This window comes from Drosophila navojoa, chromosome 2 (genome assembly GCF_054131105.1).
Source record: "Drosophila navojoa isolate 15081-1374.11 chromosome 2, UAZ_NAV_1.0, whole genome shotgun sequence".
NCBI classification, from domain to species: Eukaryota; Metazoa; Arthropoda; class Insecta; order Diptera; family Drosophilidae; genus Drosophila; species Drosophila navojoa.
This window is the reverse complement of record NC_142890.1, coordinates 23,057,098-23,075,158: the sequence shown is the minus strand read 5'-3', so window position 1 is coordinate 23,075,158 and position 18,061 is coordinate 23,057,098. Positions and strand designations below refer to the sequence as shown.

At 39.2% G+C, this 18,061-nt stretch overlaps 3 protein-coding genes across 3 annotated transcripts; 2 read left to right on the top strand and 1 right to left on the bottom strand.

The window, feature by feature from the left end:
* Window positions 1-526: 526 nt before the first annotated feature.
* Window positions 527-1,306, top strand: LOC149092248 (uncharacterized). The gene has a single exon (XM_089256741.1). The coding sequence runs from the start codon at window positions 527-529 to the stop codon at window positions 1,304-1,306; it is 780 nt and encodes a 259-aa protein (XP_089112867.1).
* A 7,191-nt stretch (window positions 1,307-8,497) lies between these two features.
* krz (beta-arrestin protein kurtz) lies at window positions 8,498-14,123 on the bottom strand. Its single transcript, XM_018103699.3, has 2 exons — window positions 13,172-14,123; window positions 8,498-10,885 (listed from the first exon to the last, which is right to left on the bottom strand). Exons 1-2 carry the CDS (start codon window positions 13,818-13,820, stop codon window positions 10,038-10,040), a joined length of 1,497 nt encoding a protein of 498 aa, XP_017959188.1. The 5' UTR covers window positions 13,821-14,123; the 3' UTR covers window positions 8,498-10,037.
* A 101-nt stretch (window positions 14,124-14,224) lies between these two features.
* Window positions 14,225-16,444, top strand: mod (modulo). Its single transcript, XM_018103688.3, has 4 exons — window positions 14,225-14,504; window positions 14,575-14,938; window positions 15,020-15,757; window positions 15,819-16,444. The coding sequence occupies exons 1-4, from the start codon at window positions 14,331-14,333 to the stop codon at window positions 16,148-16,150; spliced, it is 1,608 nt and encodes a 535-aa protein (XP_017959177.1). The 5' UTR covers window positions 14,225-14,330; the 3' UTR covers window positions 16,151-16,444.
* The last annotated feature ends 1,617 nt before the right edge of the window (window positions 16,445-18,061 follow it).

The following is an 18,061-nucleotide window of genomic DNA, read 5'->3' as shown; positions in this document are numbered from 1 at the left end:
GATTAAAAATTAAATAATCAACCTTTCGCTGTTGTTACAAAATTATGGAAACATTTAAATTCCATATTTGTAAGATTAAGATTAATTTCAAATAATGAAATTTCTTTACGCTGTTCTCAAAATTATCAGTTTCATAATCAACATGTAAATATTTAGTAACCATCCTTATATACTATATTTAAATCTAATACTCTCAACAATAAATATTTTTATTTGAATTTCGCTCCAAAAGAATACAATAGACTACAATCCACTGTAAATGGTTGAGTCATATTCATGCCGTCCTTCTTTAAACTAAGTCCTATAAGTCCTCTAAGTCGAATGAGTTTATCGTGTTGAGTCACACCATAAATTGGCTACTTTAACATGATAAGACATTATGCAACGTGGTACCTAATTGCCAAAACGGCCAATTTTAATGCGATCGATCAAAGTGCCGCAAAAGCAATGCAAAGATAACAGACTATAAAAGACAACGCGTGCGACCCATTCCTCACAGAGTTATTTCAACCATTAACCAAGCAAAATGATTGCAAAGTGTATTATTCTAGCACTCCTGGTTACCTTCGCCAGTGCCTCACCCGTTACCCAGGACAATGGCCTGGTCAACTATCGTGAGGCTCTTGACATGTTCCTCGATGCCTGGAAGAAGATGTTGCCCTGTGGCTTTGCTGCCGACAATATCCCAGTCTTGGCTCCACTGACACTCGATTTCTACGCCTTCAATTACGTCAACGGAGACACTTACCTGTCGGGCAATGTGAGCAACATCCGCGTTACTGGTCTCGACAACTTTCAGATATTGAGCGGCAGTTACAACGAGAATACGACGCACGCCACCTTTGATGTTCTGTTCCCCGCTCTTCAAATTCTGGGCTCCTACGAAGTAGAGGGTGTTCTGAGCATTGGTGGTCTTCCAATGCCCATTCGCCAGAGTGTTCTGATCAACAAGAAAATCACAGACTGGCGCTTCGTGGGCGAATACACCTTTGGCCAGAGCTTGACCAACCCCAATGGACTGCGCATCCAAGACTTTAATCTTCAATACTTTGTGGCTGGTGTGAAGGCCGATAACTGGGATCAGTACATGGACGTTGCGGCAAACAACTATTTCAACAATTTCATCAACTCATTCTCTCTGCTGTTCACCGAGGAAATTCAGCCTTATGTCAACCCCATGTTCGAAAAGTATGTGCTGCCCTCCATCAATAGCCTGCTCTCCAATCTTGATATGACCGAGTTAAGCAACTACTTTGCTATGCAAGCCGAGCTGTGGAACAATGCCGCTTGCAATGTTAAGGCTTAATAATTTGTATAACGAATTATATATAATAAATCAGTGACGCATATAATATATTGGTATTTTTGTTATCAGTATGGACATGTACAATCAAACGATATCTTCCAAGTGATTATTTTTGTGAATTGTAGAAGTAGTCATTATACTCTTGTCACATTTAGAGTTTATTGTAAATTGATTTGTATTGGACCTACCGACAGAGACTGAATGCAATTCAAGATATCAAGAATTTTTTAAGATGATAATTTATTTGCATTAGAGAGAAAGAGAAAATAGAGCGAAAATGATTGATAAATAACTGGCAGGTGTAATCAATATAATTTTTATCTGGAAGAACTCTGAATCGGAATTGAAGCTATATATTTCATTATACCCTGAACCCATTGAAAATTGGAAATCATGGTATGATTTTGTTAAAAGTATGTAACAGGCAGAAGGAGGCGTGTCAGATCCCGCAAAGTATATATATTCTTGATCAGGGCGACGAGCTTAGTCGATTTGGCCCTGAGTACCTCGTATGCCTTATTAATCATACTTTGATTGTGCATGCCTGAGAGTAGGCTACGAAATGTGTTAAAAATTGTAGAATACAACGAGTGTAAAATAGTAGTAGTTTAATATATAGTAGTAGACTTATGCTAATTATTAGTAATTTATTTAATTTTTAATTTTTTTTTGTTTTTGTACTCATTCACGAAGTGAATTAGTATATTGGTTTTGTGCAATGTCCGTCTTGCTGTCCGTCCGTCTGTCCGTCCGTCCGTCCGTCCGTCTGTCCGTCTGTCCGTCTGTCCGTATGAACGCAGTTCATTTCGCCGCTATTGAAGCTAGAGGCTTGAAATTTGGAACACATACTCGTGTATAACTCCGATTTATAAAGTGTTAAAATTTTCCCGATCCGCCCACTAGGGGCGTGGCAAATCGGAAAATGCATTTTCCGATATACCAGAAATCATGTTAGTTGAAGAGCTAGAAAGTTGAAATTTGGTATGTAGGTCCGCGTTGACCCCCCAAGTCCAAAAAGCTATGGTGGATATATCTACGCCTATTGGGGGCGTGGCAAATCAGATAAAACGGTATCTCCTAAAGTTCTAAAGCTAGAACGTTGAAATTTCGCACGTGAGCTAAAGCTATAATTCTATAATGACTGATAAAAAATGTTATGTCTACGCCTAATAGGGGCGTGGCAAATCAGACGTGAAGATATAGTGATTTTTCAAATTTGGCTATATTCAAGGCACTATTGATGCTACAGACTTGAAATTTGGTATATATACGCGAGTTGACCTCCCAAGTCCAACAAGCTATAGTGGATATATGCCCGCCCAAAGGGGGCGTGGCAAACCGCAAAACTTTATATCTCCGACAGTTTAAGAGCTAGAAGCTTCAAATTTAGATAGTTGAGTTACTGGTAACGTCCTCTATCGATGCCCCAAAAATAATTGTCACGCCTCTTTGGGGGCGTGGCATATCGAAAAATACCCTGTAATTTTCACATTTTTTGAGCGTTAGCATTCAAATTTCGCATTTACGTTACCGTTAGCTCTTTCTAAGAACTGGCCAAAAATGAGGTGTCTACGGCCACTAGGGGCGTGGCAATCGGCATTTGTAGTATCAAATTGCGACATTTATATGCTTGAGCTACCTACATACATACATATGTATGTATTTATATGTATATACAAATAGGCTTAATAGGCATTGATAACACGGAAGGAAAGATTTTTATAAAATATAAAAATAAAATTTAAATATTAAAAATATATAAAATAAGCTTAAATAACAAAATTTGCAATTTACAAAAAAGAGTTTTCCGCGGGATGTGAATGAGTATTCCGCAGTCGGTAGCGCCTGACTGCAACGTTCTTACTTGTTTGTTCTGTAAGTGTAATTCATCTGCTGAAACCGAGATCAACCCAACCATACCAGTTGGGATCAGTTTTCAAGAGCAAATCTATAGGGTTTAGTCTTTTTAGCCTGGGAGGACAGTGTTTATTTGTTAGGTCAGCCGCCAGCCGGTTGGGCTGTTAGCAGAGTTTGTCGAGCAGAAGTTTAGTTTGACACTAAAAACTGAATTATACACATGTAAGGTAATGTACCTATAAAGAAGATATTTTCTGTTGACTGCTGACGACCTTTCGCGACGAGAGTCCTTTACACTAAGATGAAGTAATTTTGCAAGTAAATCACTTCTATAAATACAAGTTAAACTTATGTATGCAAAATACTTGTCGAGTACCAGTCTTATTTTTTTCCGTTTCTTTTTTTCTGTGTTAATCTCTTTTTGATAACAATGTCAGTTGCCTTAATCGATTGTTTGAAATGTGACAGCAAAATAAATTGATAAGCCTTTTCTTGATTGATTCGCATAAGTATATATTTAGCATATCAATAATCCAAAAATAGGTAATTCCTAGAAATATAAATTTAGAAATTCTGTGTAAAACTAATGAAGGTAAAGAAAATTTAAAAATATTTTTCCATGGAAAATTATAAAAGTCCACGATCAATTACAAATTTTAAGTATTTAAGAAGTAGTTTTAGTAGTGTTGTAGTGTAATGCCTGTCCTGCTGTCTATATAAACGATTATCAATTGAAGTTTGGAATAATGCTTATAAATACCCTAGTCTGACAAACTGTTATGTCTGCATATGTCAAGATTATCAAGATTATATATTCTAAGTCTAAGTATTATATTACCGAAAAAAAATATATATATGTGTCAGTTAACTAGCATACAAAAAGTTGATAAAGCCTGACAGACAGACAAATATTAGACAAAAGCAAATGCTTTTTCGTTCTGTCAACAATTATAACTAATTGACTACCATATAAAAAAAAAAAAAAAAAAAAAAAAAAAATATTCACTTTGACTCTGTGAAGACAATAAGGAGTTAGTTCATTTCATAAATAAATAAAAACAGTGTTAACGATGGAGTGAATTGCGATGCATGGCGATACCATGACTTTAATCATGTGTAAATTGGCAACATTACGAGTAAGTCTTTTTTAAAACCTTTCCAAAAAAATCCCAAACGAAGCGACATGTAATCAATCAAATCCCCAATGGTGCGATAATAGATAAAGATACAACTATAAAAGGGTAGCTGAAGCAGTCTATTGTCACAGAGTTGGCGACACAACCGAAAAAAATGATAGCAAAGGTATTCTTGTTGGGTCTGCTAGTGGCCTCCAGTTGTGCCTCACCCTTGACGAGCACGATCAACTATGCTGAGGCCTTTGAAATGATGGTCGAGGCCTTCAAGAAGATGGCACCCAACGGTTGTGCCTCCGATGGTATTCCCGTGCTGGACCCGCTCACCAACGAATTCTCCACTTTTAACTACACCAGAGGAGAGACTAGCATTGTGGGCAACGCGAGCAACATCCGCATCAGTGGCCTTAGCAATGTAATTGTCCTGAATGCCGAATACGATCCAAGCACGCACCATGTCAACTTCGACATCCTGTTCCCGGAGATTCAAATTTTGGGATCCACTATAATGGAAGGAGTTTTCAATGTGCTTGGTTTCTCTATACCCACGAAACAAAACACGCTGCTTAACGAACGACTGGAGCAATTACGTATTGTTCTTGAATACACATTCGCCCAGAGCCTAATCTACCCCAATGGTCTGCGCATTGACGATGTCAAGCAGCACTTTTATATTGGGGAAGTGCGGATAGACAACTGGGACACATTGTGGAGTATATCGGGCAACAATTTCTACGATCGCATGTCTAGCGATATGATTGCGTTCCTGGCTAAGCAGATTCAGCCCAGCATGGATAAGCTGACGGCCGAGTATATAGTGGCTCCGCTCAACGATATGCTCTCCGCCATTAACATGACTCAGCTGACCACGTTCTACGTGGACACCGCCAAGTCATGGAGCAGCGAGAACTGCAATGCTTCGGCCTGAAAACATGAAATATTGAGACATTAAAATCACGTATTTTGATCAATTATTGTATAATTGGGGGTCCATGGAAATCACCTGGAATTATTTATCGTAGCTGTTTGGCAATCTAAATGGAACAGGCGTGCTTGTCCTCAAAAGCTACTTAAATAGACGAACTGGACCTGGTTCTTTTTTAGTCACTTTCTTTGCTGTTGCCAATGCTGCTCCTGCTCCTGCTCCTGCTGCTGCTCCTACTGCTGCTGCTGATGCTGTAATCCGCTTAAGTAACTCAGCAACAACGGAAACCGGAAATGAAAACCATACAGTGTGTAAAGCACATGGTGTGTAGTGGGAGGGGGCCATAGAAGGCTTCGGTTCGTTCGGCTGGGCTGGCGGACAACTTCCGCTCAGTGAAGCTGGCTGGCAGTGAACTGGTCGACTTTTTGCTGGAACCTAGCGATTGCAGCCATATGCTCGTCGTCCTTGTAGATTGTCGACGCGTCCTCGTGCAGAGGTACATGGTTATGCGAGGGAAGGGAGGCAATGGGAAGGAAGCACGGCTCTTAAGCTTCACCGGAAATGAAGAATTGTTCGAGTTGCTCGAGTCCCTGTGACAGTTTCAGTGGTCGCTACCTGACATGGCCCCCAAGACAAAGACGCCATGAATCAGCCGAAATGCTACGTGCCCTACCAGAGCCCTTTATTGTTATTGCAGCAGGCAGTTTTAAGTGCTCATAATAGCGCGGACTAAACAAACAGCAAACAGTAAATGGCTTTTTCGTATTGCGGTTTTCCGTTCTTTGGTTTATACGGCCCACACGCCCACGGGAGCCCAGGGAGTGACGGGTTCATCATCAGTCATCACCCAGTTCCGTCTCCGTCTGTCTGCTTCCGGTGCACAGTCTAAGCCGCAAGGCCGCTTTTCAGGTCCATTGTGCATTAATAAATTATTAGTTAATGTGAAGTGCATAAATTATAACTCCTTCCCACTGCCCCACAGTTTTGGGTCTGAGGCTACGCATATTTTTGGTGAAATTCACTTTGGATATTAATGGGTCATTTTGGATGCCAGATGAATGCTCAAAGGCCTCTATTAAAGCCTTTCAATTGACTTGCTTTAACAAATTTATCCGTTTTAATTACTAGTACAGCTAGATTAACGACTGCTCACTTACCCGATGAGTATTATTAGCTTGGCTCTCATAAAAAACGGCACTTTTTTTATGTATTTTATTTAATCAGCTTGCATTTCGTTCGTTTTGTTCACAATTAGCAATATTTTGTTTATATGCTGTAGTATTTATTTATAATTTCATTCAATTCATTTGCTTCCATGACCCACATTGAATCGCACAATAATATTTTTGCTGCACTTTTGTTTTGCATTTTGTATATGTGTGTGTGAGAGAGTGTGTGTGTGTGTTTTTCATTTTCTACTTTCACATATGGCTACTTATTAAGCAAAAACAAAATGCAAATTATTATTATTATTCAATTTGCAAATCGTAGCCAAAGTACATCATAAATATTTCATAATTCATTACATATTCTAAAAGGTGCAACAACGATGACAGTTTAAATATATATAAAACTATATAGATGTAATGTAATTTATAGATTAGTGCTGGCCGAGCCGAGCGAAGCCATTATAAATACATACATATGTTGGATGTGTTTATAAATTTCCCATTTTAAAAATGTTTTTTGTGGAAATTACATAAATGTATGAATTAATCGGACCAGTTAAGCATGCGTTGCCCACAGATACAGAAAGTTGATAACAAGTTTTACATATGTATATGTATTATGAAATGCGGATGACATTAAAATATGTGCCTGGCCACAGCCTCTGCATAATCTATTCAGTTATTCTCATTACTCTTAACATTTACGCACACAACAGTTAATATCCCTTTGTCATAAGAGTATTCATTCACATCGACACCATCATATATACACACATATATATATATATATATATATATGATATTTTATTTCTTGTCCATTTTACATATTTAATATATAAACTGATTATGGGTTCATGACACTCGTGGGTTAGTTTAGCAATAGATTCAACCAATTTTCGTTTCGTTCATAGAGAATGTGTACTTATGTAAATAGATACGTATATTTATGAATGTATGCAAATAGCTATAGTTTCTGGTTAGTTATATTTCACATGTACATATATAAACGTGGGGGCTTCTGTGTGGGCTAGGTAACAGCTCATAATACTCTTCACTTCACATATCTAATAGCTAATATTTATATGCACATGGATGCACAGTATGTACTTATACATTAAACATTAACAATTATCAAATTGAATGCATTTTGGTACCAGACAAAAATGTACTTAAAAAATACAATTAATTTCCTTATTTTGTGCAGCTACAAACAGGTTTTGCATCTTTTTTTTTTGTCAATTATTTTGTTCATTTTGTATAAATATAAAATGTATTATAAAAAGGTTTAAAAATAATTATGAAAAATTCTTGATAAGCTGATTTAGTGGGACATTCATTTAAATATATATATTATCTCATAATATTTTAGACATACATACATAAATGCTTTATATTTGCGCTAAATATGTTGGGACATACGTATTTAAAACATATTCATATACATTTACTAAAGCTATGTGTGTGTATATATATATATTTATTTATTTATTTATGTATAATTTATTTTTCTTGTTCACATTTATAGACTTATCTAATTAAATTTTGTTGAATTGTTCTATATTGTATCCATTTTACCAGTTTGTAATGCACATTTATGTTAATATATTTTAAGTTTGTATTTGTCGATTTATATTTTATTTAATTTTATTTTTATTTTTATTTTTGCTGTTGCTTTTTTGCTTTGTGATAAAAAACGTTCTAACAAACTTATGCTATGTACGTGTATGTATGTATATATCTAAATATACGCGTTATAAAAATGCAATTTAAAATATATTATCAATTGGTTTTTCACTATTATCGCTACAGCATTTCTGCTGCTGCTGCTTTTGGGGCACTGAAAACAAATTCGAGCTAATTTCACAATCGCGAATGTTATTTAAAAGCCTTTAGTGAACTCATGTCTGGGAAAACAGATACTATGTTAATCAATCTTATAAATACAATAATAGTATTTAGAGCTAGGGCAATACACTAATTCCCTCATTGCTAAGCGCCAAACAATACAAAAGGAACTAAATTGTACACTGCCTTGTATTAATATTCACATGATATACGAAATAATGTCAAAAATATACATATACATATATATGTTCTGTTTTGTTGCTTTTTGTTTCTTTTTTTACAATATTGTTTAAATTATATGTTAGTGCGCCTCTGATAGATAGATAGCTAAATATTTAATATAGTACATGTATTTAAATATATAAATTTTCTAGTTAAAAATTGCTTTTCGTATTCGAGTTCAATTTCGTTTCCTCAATTTCGATTCACTAAGCCATTCTGTTACACATTGACATATATTCGAGTACACAATCATACGTGATATCATATAGGGTTCTGATCCCTCCTCAACTCTCCGACCTCTCCACCTAAACCCACCATCCAACATTCTAAATACAAAAATCGCGTGCTGGAATGTTAAATAATTAATAATAAAAATAATCGGCTTGCCGAACAATACACACACTTTTCACATAACTAACTGGCAAACACAGACATTCTGTGTATGTTTACCGTTATCGGTATACCACTTATCTAATAATACGATTTGCCTGATAACCCTAATTCTCTTATCTATGGCTGCTCGCAAATTATACTGTAAATGCGAAACTGATACAATATGGAATCAAACCAAAACTTAATCAATTTATGGCCAGACATTAATATATGCACAAAAACTACAAACAGATCGTCTACAATATACATATGTATGTTCTTGAAGAGCAGTGTCCTCCCATGTTTCAGTGGGGTTCAGTCTCAGTTAAACGAAATTATTAATTCAATCAACTTAATGCATTTAACTAGCCGGCATTAGATAAAGCATTCCGTATACAGCAGTCAAAATCAATTTACATGTTATTTGGAAAACCTTGAACATTTGCAATTGGATTCATTGGTGTTTCGGTTGATTGCAATAAAATTGTAATTATTTTATTATTAAATTACATAAACGTATTTAGATTATCATTTTATGTATATCTGTAAGCATGTATATTTTGGTATATAGTTAAACTGTTCTCTTTCTCTGCATAACTAAATACAAAATGACTTAATTTCAATGTATCAAAGTTTCGGAGACAAAAATAACCGAAATAATCATAATAAATATATTTCCGCCTTCTCGCATGGCTTTCAACAAAGATTTGCGCGCGTTTTCTCATTTTCTAATTTTAATAAACATTTGCGTAAACAATTACAATAAGATTTAAAATGTTTGTGCATAATTTGCCATTTCTAGAGGCGTTCTTAGTTGGTCGGTGTATTTGAGGGCTTTGCATGCGTGTGTGTGTGTGTGTCTGTATGAGTGTGTGTATATGTGTATTTGTTAAACAATTTCACATTTTCAAAAAATTCGTTCACTTTCAGCTTAAATACTATAGATACTAGAACGTATGGCCTACACATACCAATAGCAATATAAAACTATGTACCGTGGCTATGTATTCAAAGTTTACAATCAGAGGCTGCGCATACACATCGTATGATACAAATGCCATATTTTTGGGATATATATATCTATATATGTACAGATACACATACATATGGTTGGACAATAAATATTGGGCGTACGCATGTCTACGGGTCTAAAACTGTAGCTGCTCGAAGCCACAATCAACTGTTGGTCAGACATTGGCTGGCAATGTCTAGGCCTCTGTTTCGGCACCCTTTAGGCGCAGGCGCGCGAAATCCTCAAAGATAATATCATCATCTTGGGCCTCATCGTCGTCCAGCTGTATGAGGTTGGTGGTGGTGGGCACATCCTTGGCCGTTTGGCCCGCGGATGCCCCGGCGCCGGCATCAACTGAATCGCCCAGGCTAAGCAGCGGCGCTGCTAAGCTGGCGCGCGGTGATCGATCCCCCAGCACCGGGTGCTCCTCCTCCTCGGGCTTGGGATGCATCAGCGTGAACGGTAGCTCGGCAACCAAGTCTCCGCCCAACAGTGGCGAGCCAATCAGCAGCTTCACCTTCACCTTGTAATGCACCAAAATGCCCAAGCTTTCGCGCTGTGCGGGATTGGTGATTAGCGTACTTGACGCCAGATTTGTATCCTCGTGCTTCAGCTGTCCATCCAGCGCCAGTCCCCATTTATCCTTGTTATTCGCGAGCAGGGGACACAACTCGAACACCTTGGAGAGCGTGAAGCCCGGCGCCACCGTGCAGCCATCTTCTGACTCTGTTTCGGCCACCACGGACTTGTACTGGGCCGTCGAAAAGAGGCATATGTCGGCAAACTGGCGTACGCACACCTTGATTTTTTTGACTGTGCGATTGGAATTGTTCGCCACGTGAACATTGACTGATATCTTCTCGCCATGGTGGTACAGCTCCTTATCCAAGCTCGCTTCCAGGTGGATTTTATTTGGCTTCATCATGAACTCCTTGCTCACCTCAATCGAGGGCTGCTCTCCGGCCTTGGACGGTGCATACATCACCTTCCGAATCGTCAGACGTACGGAATTCCGTTTGTGTGGCTTATCCTCAATGTGCTCGCCTATCGTTAGACAAATATATAAACAGCATTAGCTTTGGACTTCAACTTGTTTTCATGACGTATTTACATATGATATTTATCACCCAAACACACTAACACACATTCTCTCATAAAAGCTCACATATTTATGCATCATTTTGTTCGGGGGTGTGTCAAACTCTATTTTGAGTGCGTCACAGTTTGAGCACAGCTTAGCAACCAGATGATTCACGAACGAAACTATCAGCATCTGGGTATTATACAAGAGAATGTGTGTAAAGAGATATGACGCACCATTATATCGGTACTGGATGCTGTTGAAATGAAATGAGAATAATTTAAAATACTTTCAATTTTGAGATCATAAATATTAGCGCTTGTTGGCCTCTGTGGGGGAGCCAGAGGCAGAGGCACGGATGACTGGTGCTGGGTTTATTGTTTATGCCAAAAACATGGCAGCTTCAACCCAGAGCAGAGCACATTAAATAAACAAATCAACAGATGGCAAGGCAAGTAAATAAAATCATCTGGTACTCATGCCAGCATCATAGATGCCCTTACAAGCGATCGATCGAGAAATAGAATTCAACTGTTATATGACAACTCAATACATTTGAGTCGAATTAATTGACAACGTTCGCAGTTATTCAAACATTGTTGCATTTGTCACATATCAAATGTAAATAATGACATTGTCTGTTTTAATTTATATATTTTTAGTAAAATGAAAGAAATTCGATCCGTGATATTTCTGATTATCATAAAAATTATAAAATAAATTCCGTTGAAAACTGTTTCAACGGATCAAATATCTGTTTTGGATTCAATGAACTTTTTTTTGGCTTTTGCATAAGTCGCTAATGTCTTGAATTTGATCCCAAAACTGGCAACAATTATAAATGAAGAAATCATGGATATTGGTTTATACCAGATGGGATAGCTTGATACATTGATTGACAACTATTTCCTTTGGGCTTTGTATAAACAGCTGGGCCAGTCAAAGCCGCTTAACGCTAAAAGACTGTGCGCATAATTCTCTTACAACAGTTTCGAAACGATCGTGGAAGTCATTCTGCTGATTTTCTGGAAATCTTTAGAGCAAATGCGAAAACTGTGTATTTATAATTTTAATTAGTCGATTCTTATGGAAATATCAAAGTATTTGCATGGCATATGCATAAGTATATTTATACATGTGTGTGTATATTCTAGTCAGAAATCGTTAATGTCTGGGGCGTGCTACAAATTCGCATACATTGTGCGCCAGGGGGTGGCCCATTCAAGCCCACCCAATTGGCATTTGGCTCAAGTTTGCTTTCGATAATCTTTTTATGGTTACACACCAATTGGCAATGGCCGTGGCAGTGGCAGCAGCGGGGGCAGAGGCGCCGCCAGAGACAGATAAGAGTGTTGACGCCGGGCAATAAAACCACCAAAAATAAACGGACAAAGCAAAGTGGCTACAGTACTAAATACAAACATACGCACACACAAACACACACACACAGACCCACACACATACATCTGCTCATAGATAGCAATAATGCGCAATAAAAACAACAAAAATGCAAAGGCAAGAGGCGCTAGAGCGAGACAGCTTGCATTTGAAGCAGAGCGCACAGCGGAGATCCCAAGTGAGAAATGCGAATGCGCGTGCGAAACGCAAACATGAGCGCGTAACTCCCAATAAATCGCTGCTAAATACGCTGTACGCGCTCTTTCTACATCTTGCTGTTGTTTTTGTTGTTGTCAATTTCATTATTGTTGCAAAATGAGAATGTGAGGAGCGCAAGACGCAAAATGAGCGCGAGACAGGAGAGCGGCAGAGCGGGATCGGCAATTACGCTTTTGGGTCATTGCTGCTGTAGTTTATTTTATTTTATTTTGTGTTTTTTTTTTCAGCTTACTTAAGCACTAAAAAAACAAAGATACCCAGCTGCGTCGAGTTTCCAAGAAGCATTTATGTAAGTGCTGAATGTAGGAAAAATCGCCAAACGTCAGCGGAAAGACGCCTAATTAAAGCAACCGCGACTGCGACTGCGGCTGCGGCTGCGGCTGCGGCTGCGGCTGCGAGAGCAATAGAGTCGAATTCCAATTAGAAGCGTCGAATTCCAATTAGGTGCCTGCGCTGCGTCATCAACGTACGGCATACACAATGACATTTTGCGCAGTCGACGCAGTTGGATTAATTAACCCCGCGCGTGACACATGCGCCAACTAACAAAGCCTTTTTATAATAAAAATATTTACTATGTACATACACACACACACTCACGCTCAAGAACATAAATTCCATGAAAAACTTACCAACAAACGCCTTTAGTTCGTAGTCCACGCCACAGGATTTTCCTACGTCACCAGGGGCTGGCTGCAGGGACACTGAGGCCGGACAATAGGGCGGCACTTCAAAGTAAAATGGATGTGCATTGGGTCCCAGCTTTTTAATGAGCCGTTCCTGCAATCTAGTCATAGGCCGCTCCATTTGCATGGGCGGATAGATTTGTTCGTGGGCTAAATACAAATCCTTGCGAAACGTTAGCCCCAATACGTCCAGATCCTCACGACCATATCTAAAGGCGGCTAGCACCTGACCAAACACTTTGCGATCCTTCACATACTCCGGGTCAATAAAAACCACACCATCAATGGGATCCACATGCGTGACGTGATCCACAAAGTCGCGCTTGCCCAAATAGACTGTGATTTTGCCATTCGATGAGCTCTTCTTAAACACTCGCGTCGCCTGCCTGCGCGAACTGGCATCGCCACCAAGCTCATCAAGGTTACCTACTCCGCCACCACCGCCACCTCCGCTGCCGGCTGTTGTGGCATTGGCAGTGGTGGAGCTACCACCGTTGCCGTTGCCACTGCCGTTGCCGTTGCCATTGCCATTTCCGTTGTTATTCCCCGTTGACCCAGCTCCGCTTCCGTTCGTGTTAGCGCTCAGTGTGTTCATTGTCGTCGTCGCCGTCACCGTCAACGTCGTTCTGGACGTTGTGATACTGCTGCGCTGCTGCTGCTGCTGTTACTGCTGCCTCTGTCTCTGCTACGTTGTTGGTGTTCGTAAACGCTGCTGCTCACTGTGTGCCGCCACTGCTGCGATTGCTGGTTCTACTACTGGTGCTGTTAGCGTGTGCTTACGCGCTCTCTTTGTTTTCAAGCACTTTCAATAATAAATATGTGTGCAATTTAATTTTTTTTATGTATACTTAATGAGCAACAGCGCCACACAACTTCTTCTATCGCCATCTAGTGTTTACAGTGCTGCATAATGTATAAATGAACTAGTTCACATTGACACTCATCAACACTGACGCAGAGCTGCCACTTGCTTGTAAATACACGTTTTTTCCCTTAATCCCTATGGTCACACTTTTTCTTCGTTCTTTTCCACGTGCATTTGAGCGTACCGAAACACGCGTTATTCAGAATTTCCCGGTTATAATAGTGAAATAAACCAAAAAAAATGGCACAAAAGAAACTTAGTACCAAGAAAGCTGCTGTCAATAACAAGCGTGGGCCAAAATCAAAGAAGGTTGAGGAAGAGAAGCCCGAAGTGGAAGTAGAGGCCAACGAAGAAGACTCTGATGCCGAAGAGGAGCAGAATGGAGTAAACTCTGACGATGACAGCGATGCTGAGGTGTGTATTAAGCTGAAAATATAATTCAGGCAATCCAATGGCAACACCACGTGTTCGTAACTTTTCTTAGGCTAATGAAGCAGCAGATTTGGTAGACTCTGAGGCTGAGGAAGCAGAAGATGATGATGATGATGATGAAGATGAAGGTGAGGATGACGAGGATGAGGACCAGGACCAGGAAGATGAGGATGAAGACGAGAATGAAGTCGAGCCAGGCGAAATATCAAAGGTCTCGAAATCAGCCGCCGAATCTGATGATGATAACAACGTTCAGGAATCCGATTCTGACGATGAGCCCGACGAAGAGCCAATTAACAGCGATAAGAAAAAAGCAATTGGATCCAAGAAAACTGGAATCCCAAAAATTACCGTCGGTCGCATTCCACCCGGAACACCCACTGAACAAATTCTCTTTGTTCGCGGACTCCCAACTGGTAGGTGAAAAATATGCAAGCACTTATTAAATAACATCAATTTATATACATTTTTGATTGTAATATGCTTTACTCTTTCAGGATACAAGCACATTGACTTTATCGAACTGTTTGCCAAATTCGGTCCGATTGCTGTTATTAATAGGATCAAGACAAAAGCTGGCGGCAACAACGTCGCCATTGCTTTTGAGTCTGCCGAATCTGTTCAGGCCGCTCTTGCTGCCAAGGAGAAGGCATTGACGCTCAATGGCCAAGTCTTGACTGTGTCTCAAGCGTTGAAAAAGAGCGAGCTCAACGAGCGCACGGTTGTCGTAGGATTGATTGGGACTAATACCACGAGGGAACAACTTATTGAACACTTCCAGGGCTGCGGCGAAATTGAAACTGTTAACTTCTCCCATAATCGCGCTATGCCCACCGCATATGTGCGTTTCGCATCGGTCAGCTCCATGCCGAAAGCCCTGAAACTTCAGGGCAGCAAATTGAACAATCGTTTCATAACAGTTCGTGAGGAGGCATACAAAAATAAAAGTATAAAAAGTCCAGCATGCACATTAACCGTTATGAATACTGGCCATCATGAATCCTACAAAACCGATTCCATCGAGAAGATCTTCAAGAAGCACGGCGATGTTGTCGACGTTGATACGGTATGCACGCGTTCAATTCTGGCTTTTGTTACATATAAGACAGCCGAGCAGGCCGAAAAGGCGATGAAGAATCTAAATGGCAAAAAAGTGAACGATCTGGATATTAAATTGGAGTCCTTCCAATACAGCTCCTCGCCCCGTTCAATTGTTGTGACAAATTTGGCTCCAAGTAAGTGCGATCATCTTTTTGCTTTTGACTTACCAATTCTAAATTAATTTTTTTTCTTTAGGTGTCGAAGAGCAGCACCTAAATGAAATCTTCAAAGAAGCTGGAGAAATCGAGAGCATCAAAATGCTGCCCTACAAGGCAGTAATTAAATTCAGTAGTGATGAAGGCTACTGCAAATCCTTCCTGTTTAACGAGCGAACAGTGCAGGGCCAACCAATTTTCTTGGAGCCGAATTCAATGCTAAAGATGAAATTGCTCAAGAAGAAGTTCCAAGGAAAGCCCGGTTTTAACAGTAACAATAGCCCTACATACCAGAAGAAGCCTTTTAACAAACGCCCAGCACAGGATAATGGTGCCCCGCCAAAACGTTTCAAGAAGGCCCGGAACTTTTAATATGTGCTTAACCGTCTAGCATCCCTAGTCTTAAGTTTGATTGATTCTAGTTTTATAAGCCGACAATACTAGGAGGTGTCTGCGCCGCCTATTCAAGATTTGTGTTTCTGAATACTTTATGACATGCCAATAATGTCGAGTATAGCTAATTTTTAATATTTGCCGGCAAACGCGCCTTTGCCCAACAATTTGTGCGCTGCCTTAACGGGCGGCGACTCGGCCCAAAAATACAAAACCTGTAAGACCCAACGAGAAATAAATTGCAAATTTCCAACACGTACAACAAAACAAAAACCTGAATGTCAATGTGTTCGCTTATGAGTTTCGAGTGTTTGTGCTTAGCCACTTGAGTGCCTGCCTCCTGCTGCCTGATGCCGGCTCCCATTGGCTCATGATTCATTACACTTTGCGCACGCCGTCGTCGCTCGAGACGCGGGTGATTCATGCTAGCCCAACTCAACCAATTTCACACGCAAGCACACTTCATTTCTCTCTTTCTCCAAATGGCTTGGCGGCGCTCCCATTGCACCGCAGTCGTTGTCCTCGCTCTGCCCATCGTCATCGTCCTCGCATCTTGGCTCATTGCGAACCCATCCTCCACTTGGCCCAATGCAAATTAACACAGGGTCAGCAATGGGGCGCGGCTGAGTCACATAGAGAGACCGAGCGCAGTTCAGGGTGCCGCTCCTTGCAGCCAGCTGTGGCGATGATAACAAAAATGCGCCACCAGCCGTATGAGCTAATTGCACAAACTTACTTAGTTAATTATTTATAATACTTATGTGTGCAGCCAGCTGGGAACGGGCAACAATTTGTCATTTCATTATTATTTTTCACTTTTGACCAGACTCTAAGCGTGATGGCTTTCTGGAGACAGTTCACATGTGTAGCTATAATATACGATACTATGATTAAAGTCTTATAGAGGCATATCTTAGCCCTATTCATATACATATGTAAGTCTTAAGTTCGTAATCAAATTTGGAAGTTTAGACAGCTTCATCAAAGCTTTCTTCAATTAAACTTCAGTTTTGAGCAATTAATATTAATATTTTGTTAATCTGAATCGTTCGACAATATTAAATGGCTGCATTAAAATTCATAGTTTCATTATAGTTTATGATCTAGCATATGTAAGTTCTACAAAGATATTAATTGCTTTTAATTAACCACATCCTAATCAAGGCGTACTCTTCAGAGTAGCACGGGCTACTTAGAATGAATCACGAAATGAATGTCATACTAACAGTCTATTAATTTTACCTTTAAGTATATTTTACATATAAATAAATATATTAATAATAAATAAAATTGAAGGTGTAGGTCAAACAAACTAATCAGCCATTCATTTTAGAGAGTAGGAAAACAGTATTGCTTATATTGCAGCCCGGTAGTACAGAATACTCATTCAACCCGCTATAAATAGCCGGCGTTTTTAAAATACCGCAAATGTAAATTCTCGATTTGCCACGGTATATCGAGAAATTCTTAAAGCCATGTCAGGCAAGGGTTTTCAGGGAAAACAATTTTTGTTGTGTATATTAATTTGTAAATTCTTTTATAATAAATATTACTCTTCAATATGCAACGCTTTTAACTTCATATAAAATTCCGGAATGTTAAATTAGTTATCCTCATGGAAAACTTATTCAGGTCAGTAAGATAATAAGTTTAAGCATTTAATCAGGCATGCAATTAAGACTAATTAGAAAGATAAAGTAGATTTAATAGCCAGCAACTAAACAAAATTTGCATAAAGCCCTTAAGCATGATTACCTAAATTTGAAATCCCCAATGTCGTGTCAAAGCTGCGTAATATTATGGAGTATATTTGACGTCCTGTAACATTAGCAATTTATATCAACTTAGAACTTAAAATTTGGCGCTTATTGAAATGCTGAGTATATTAAT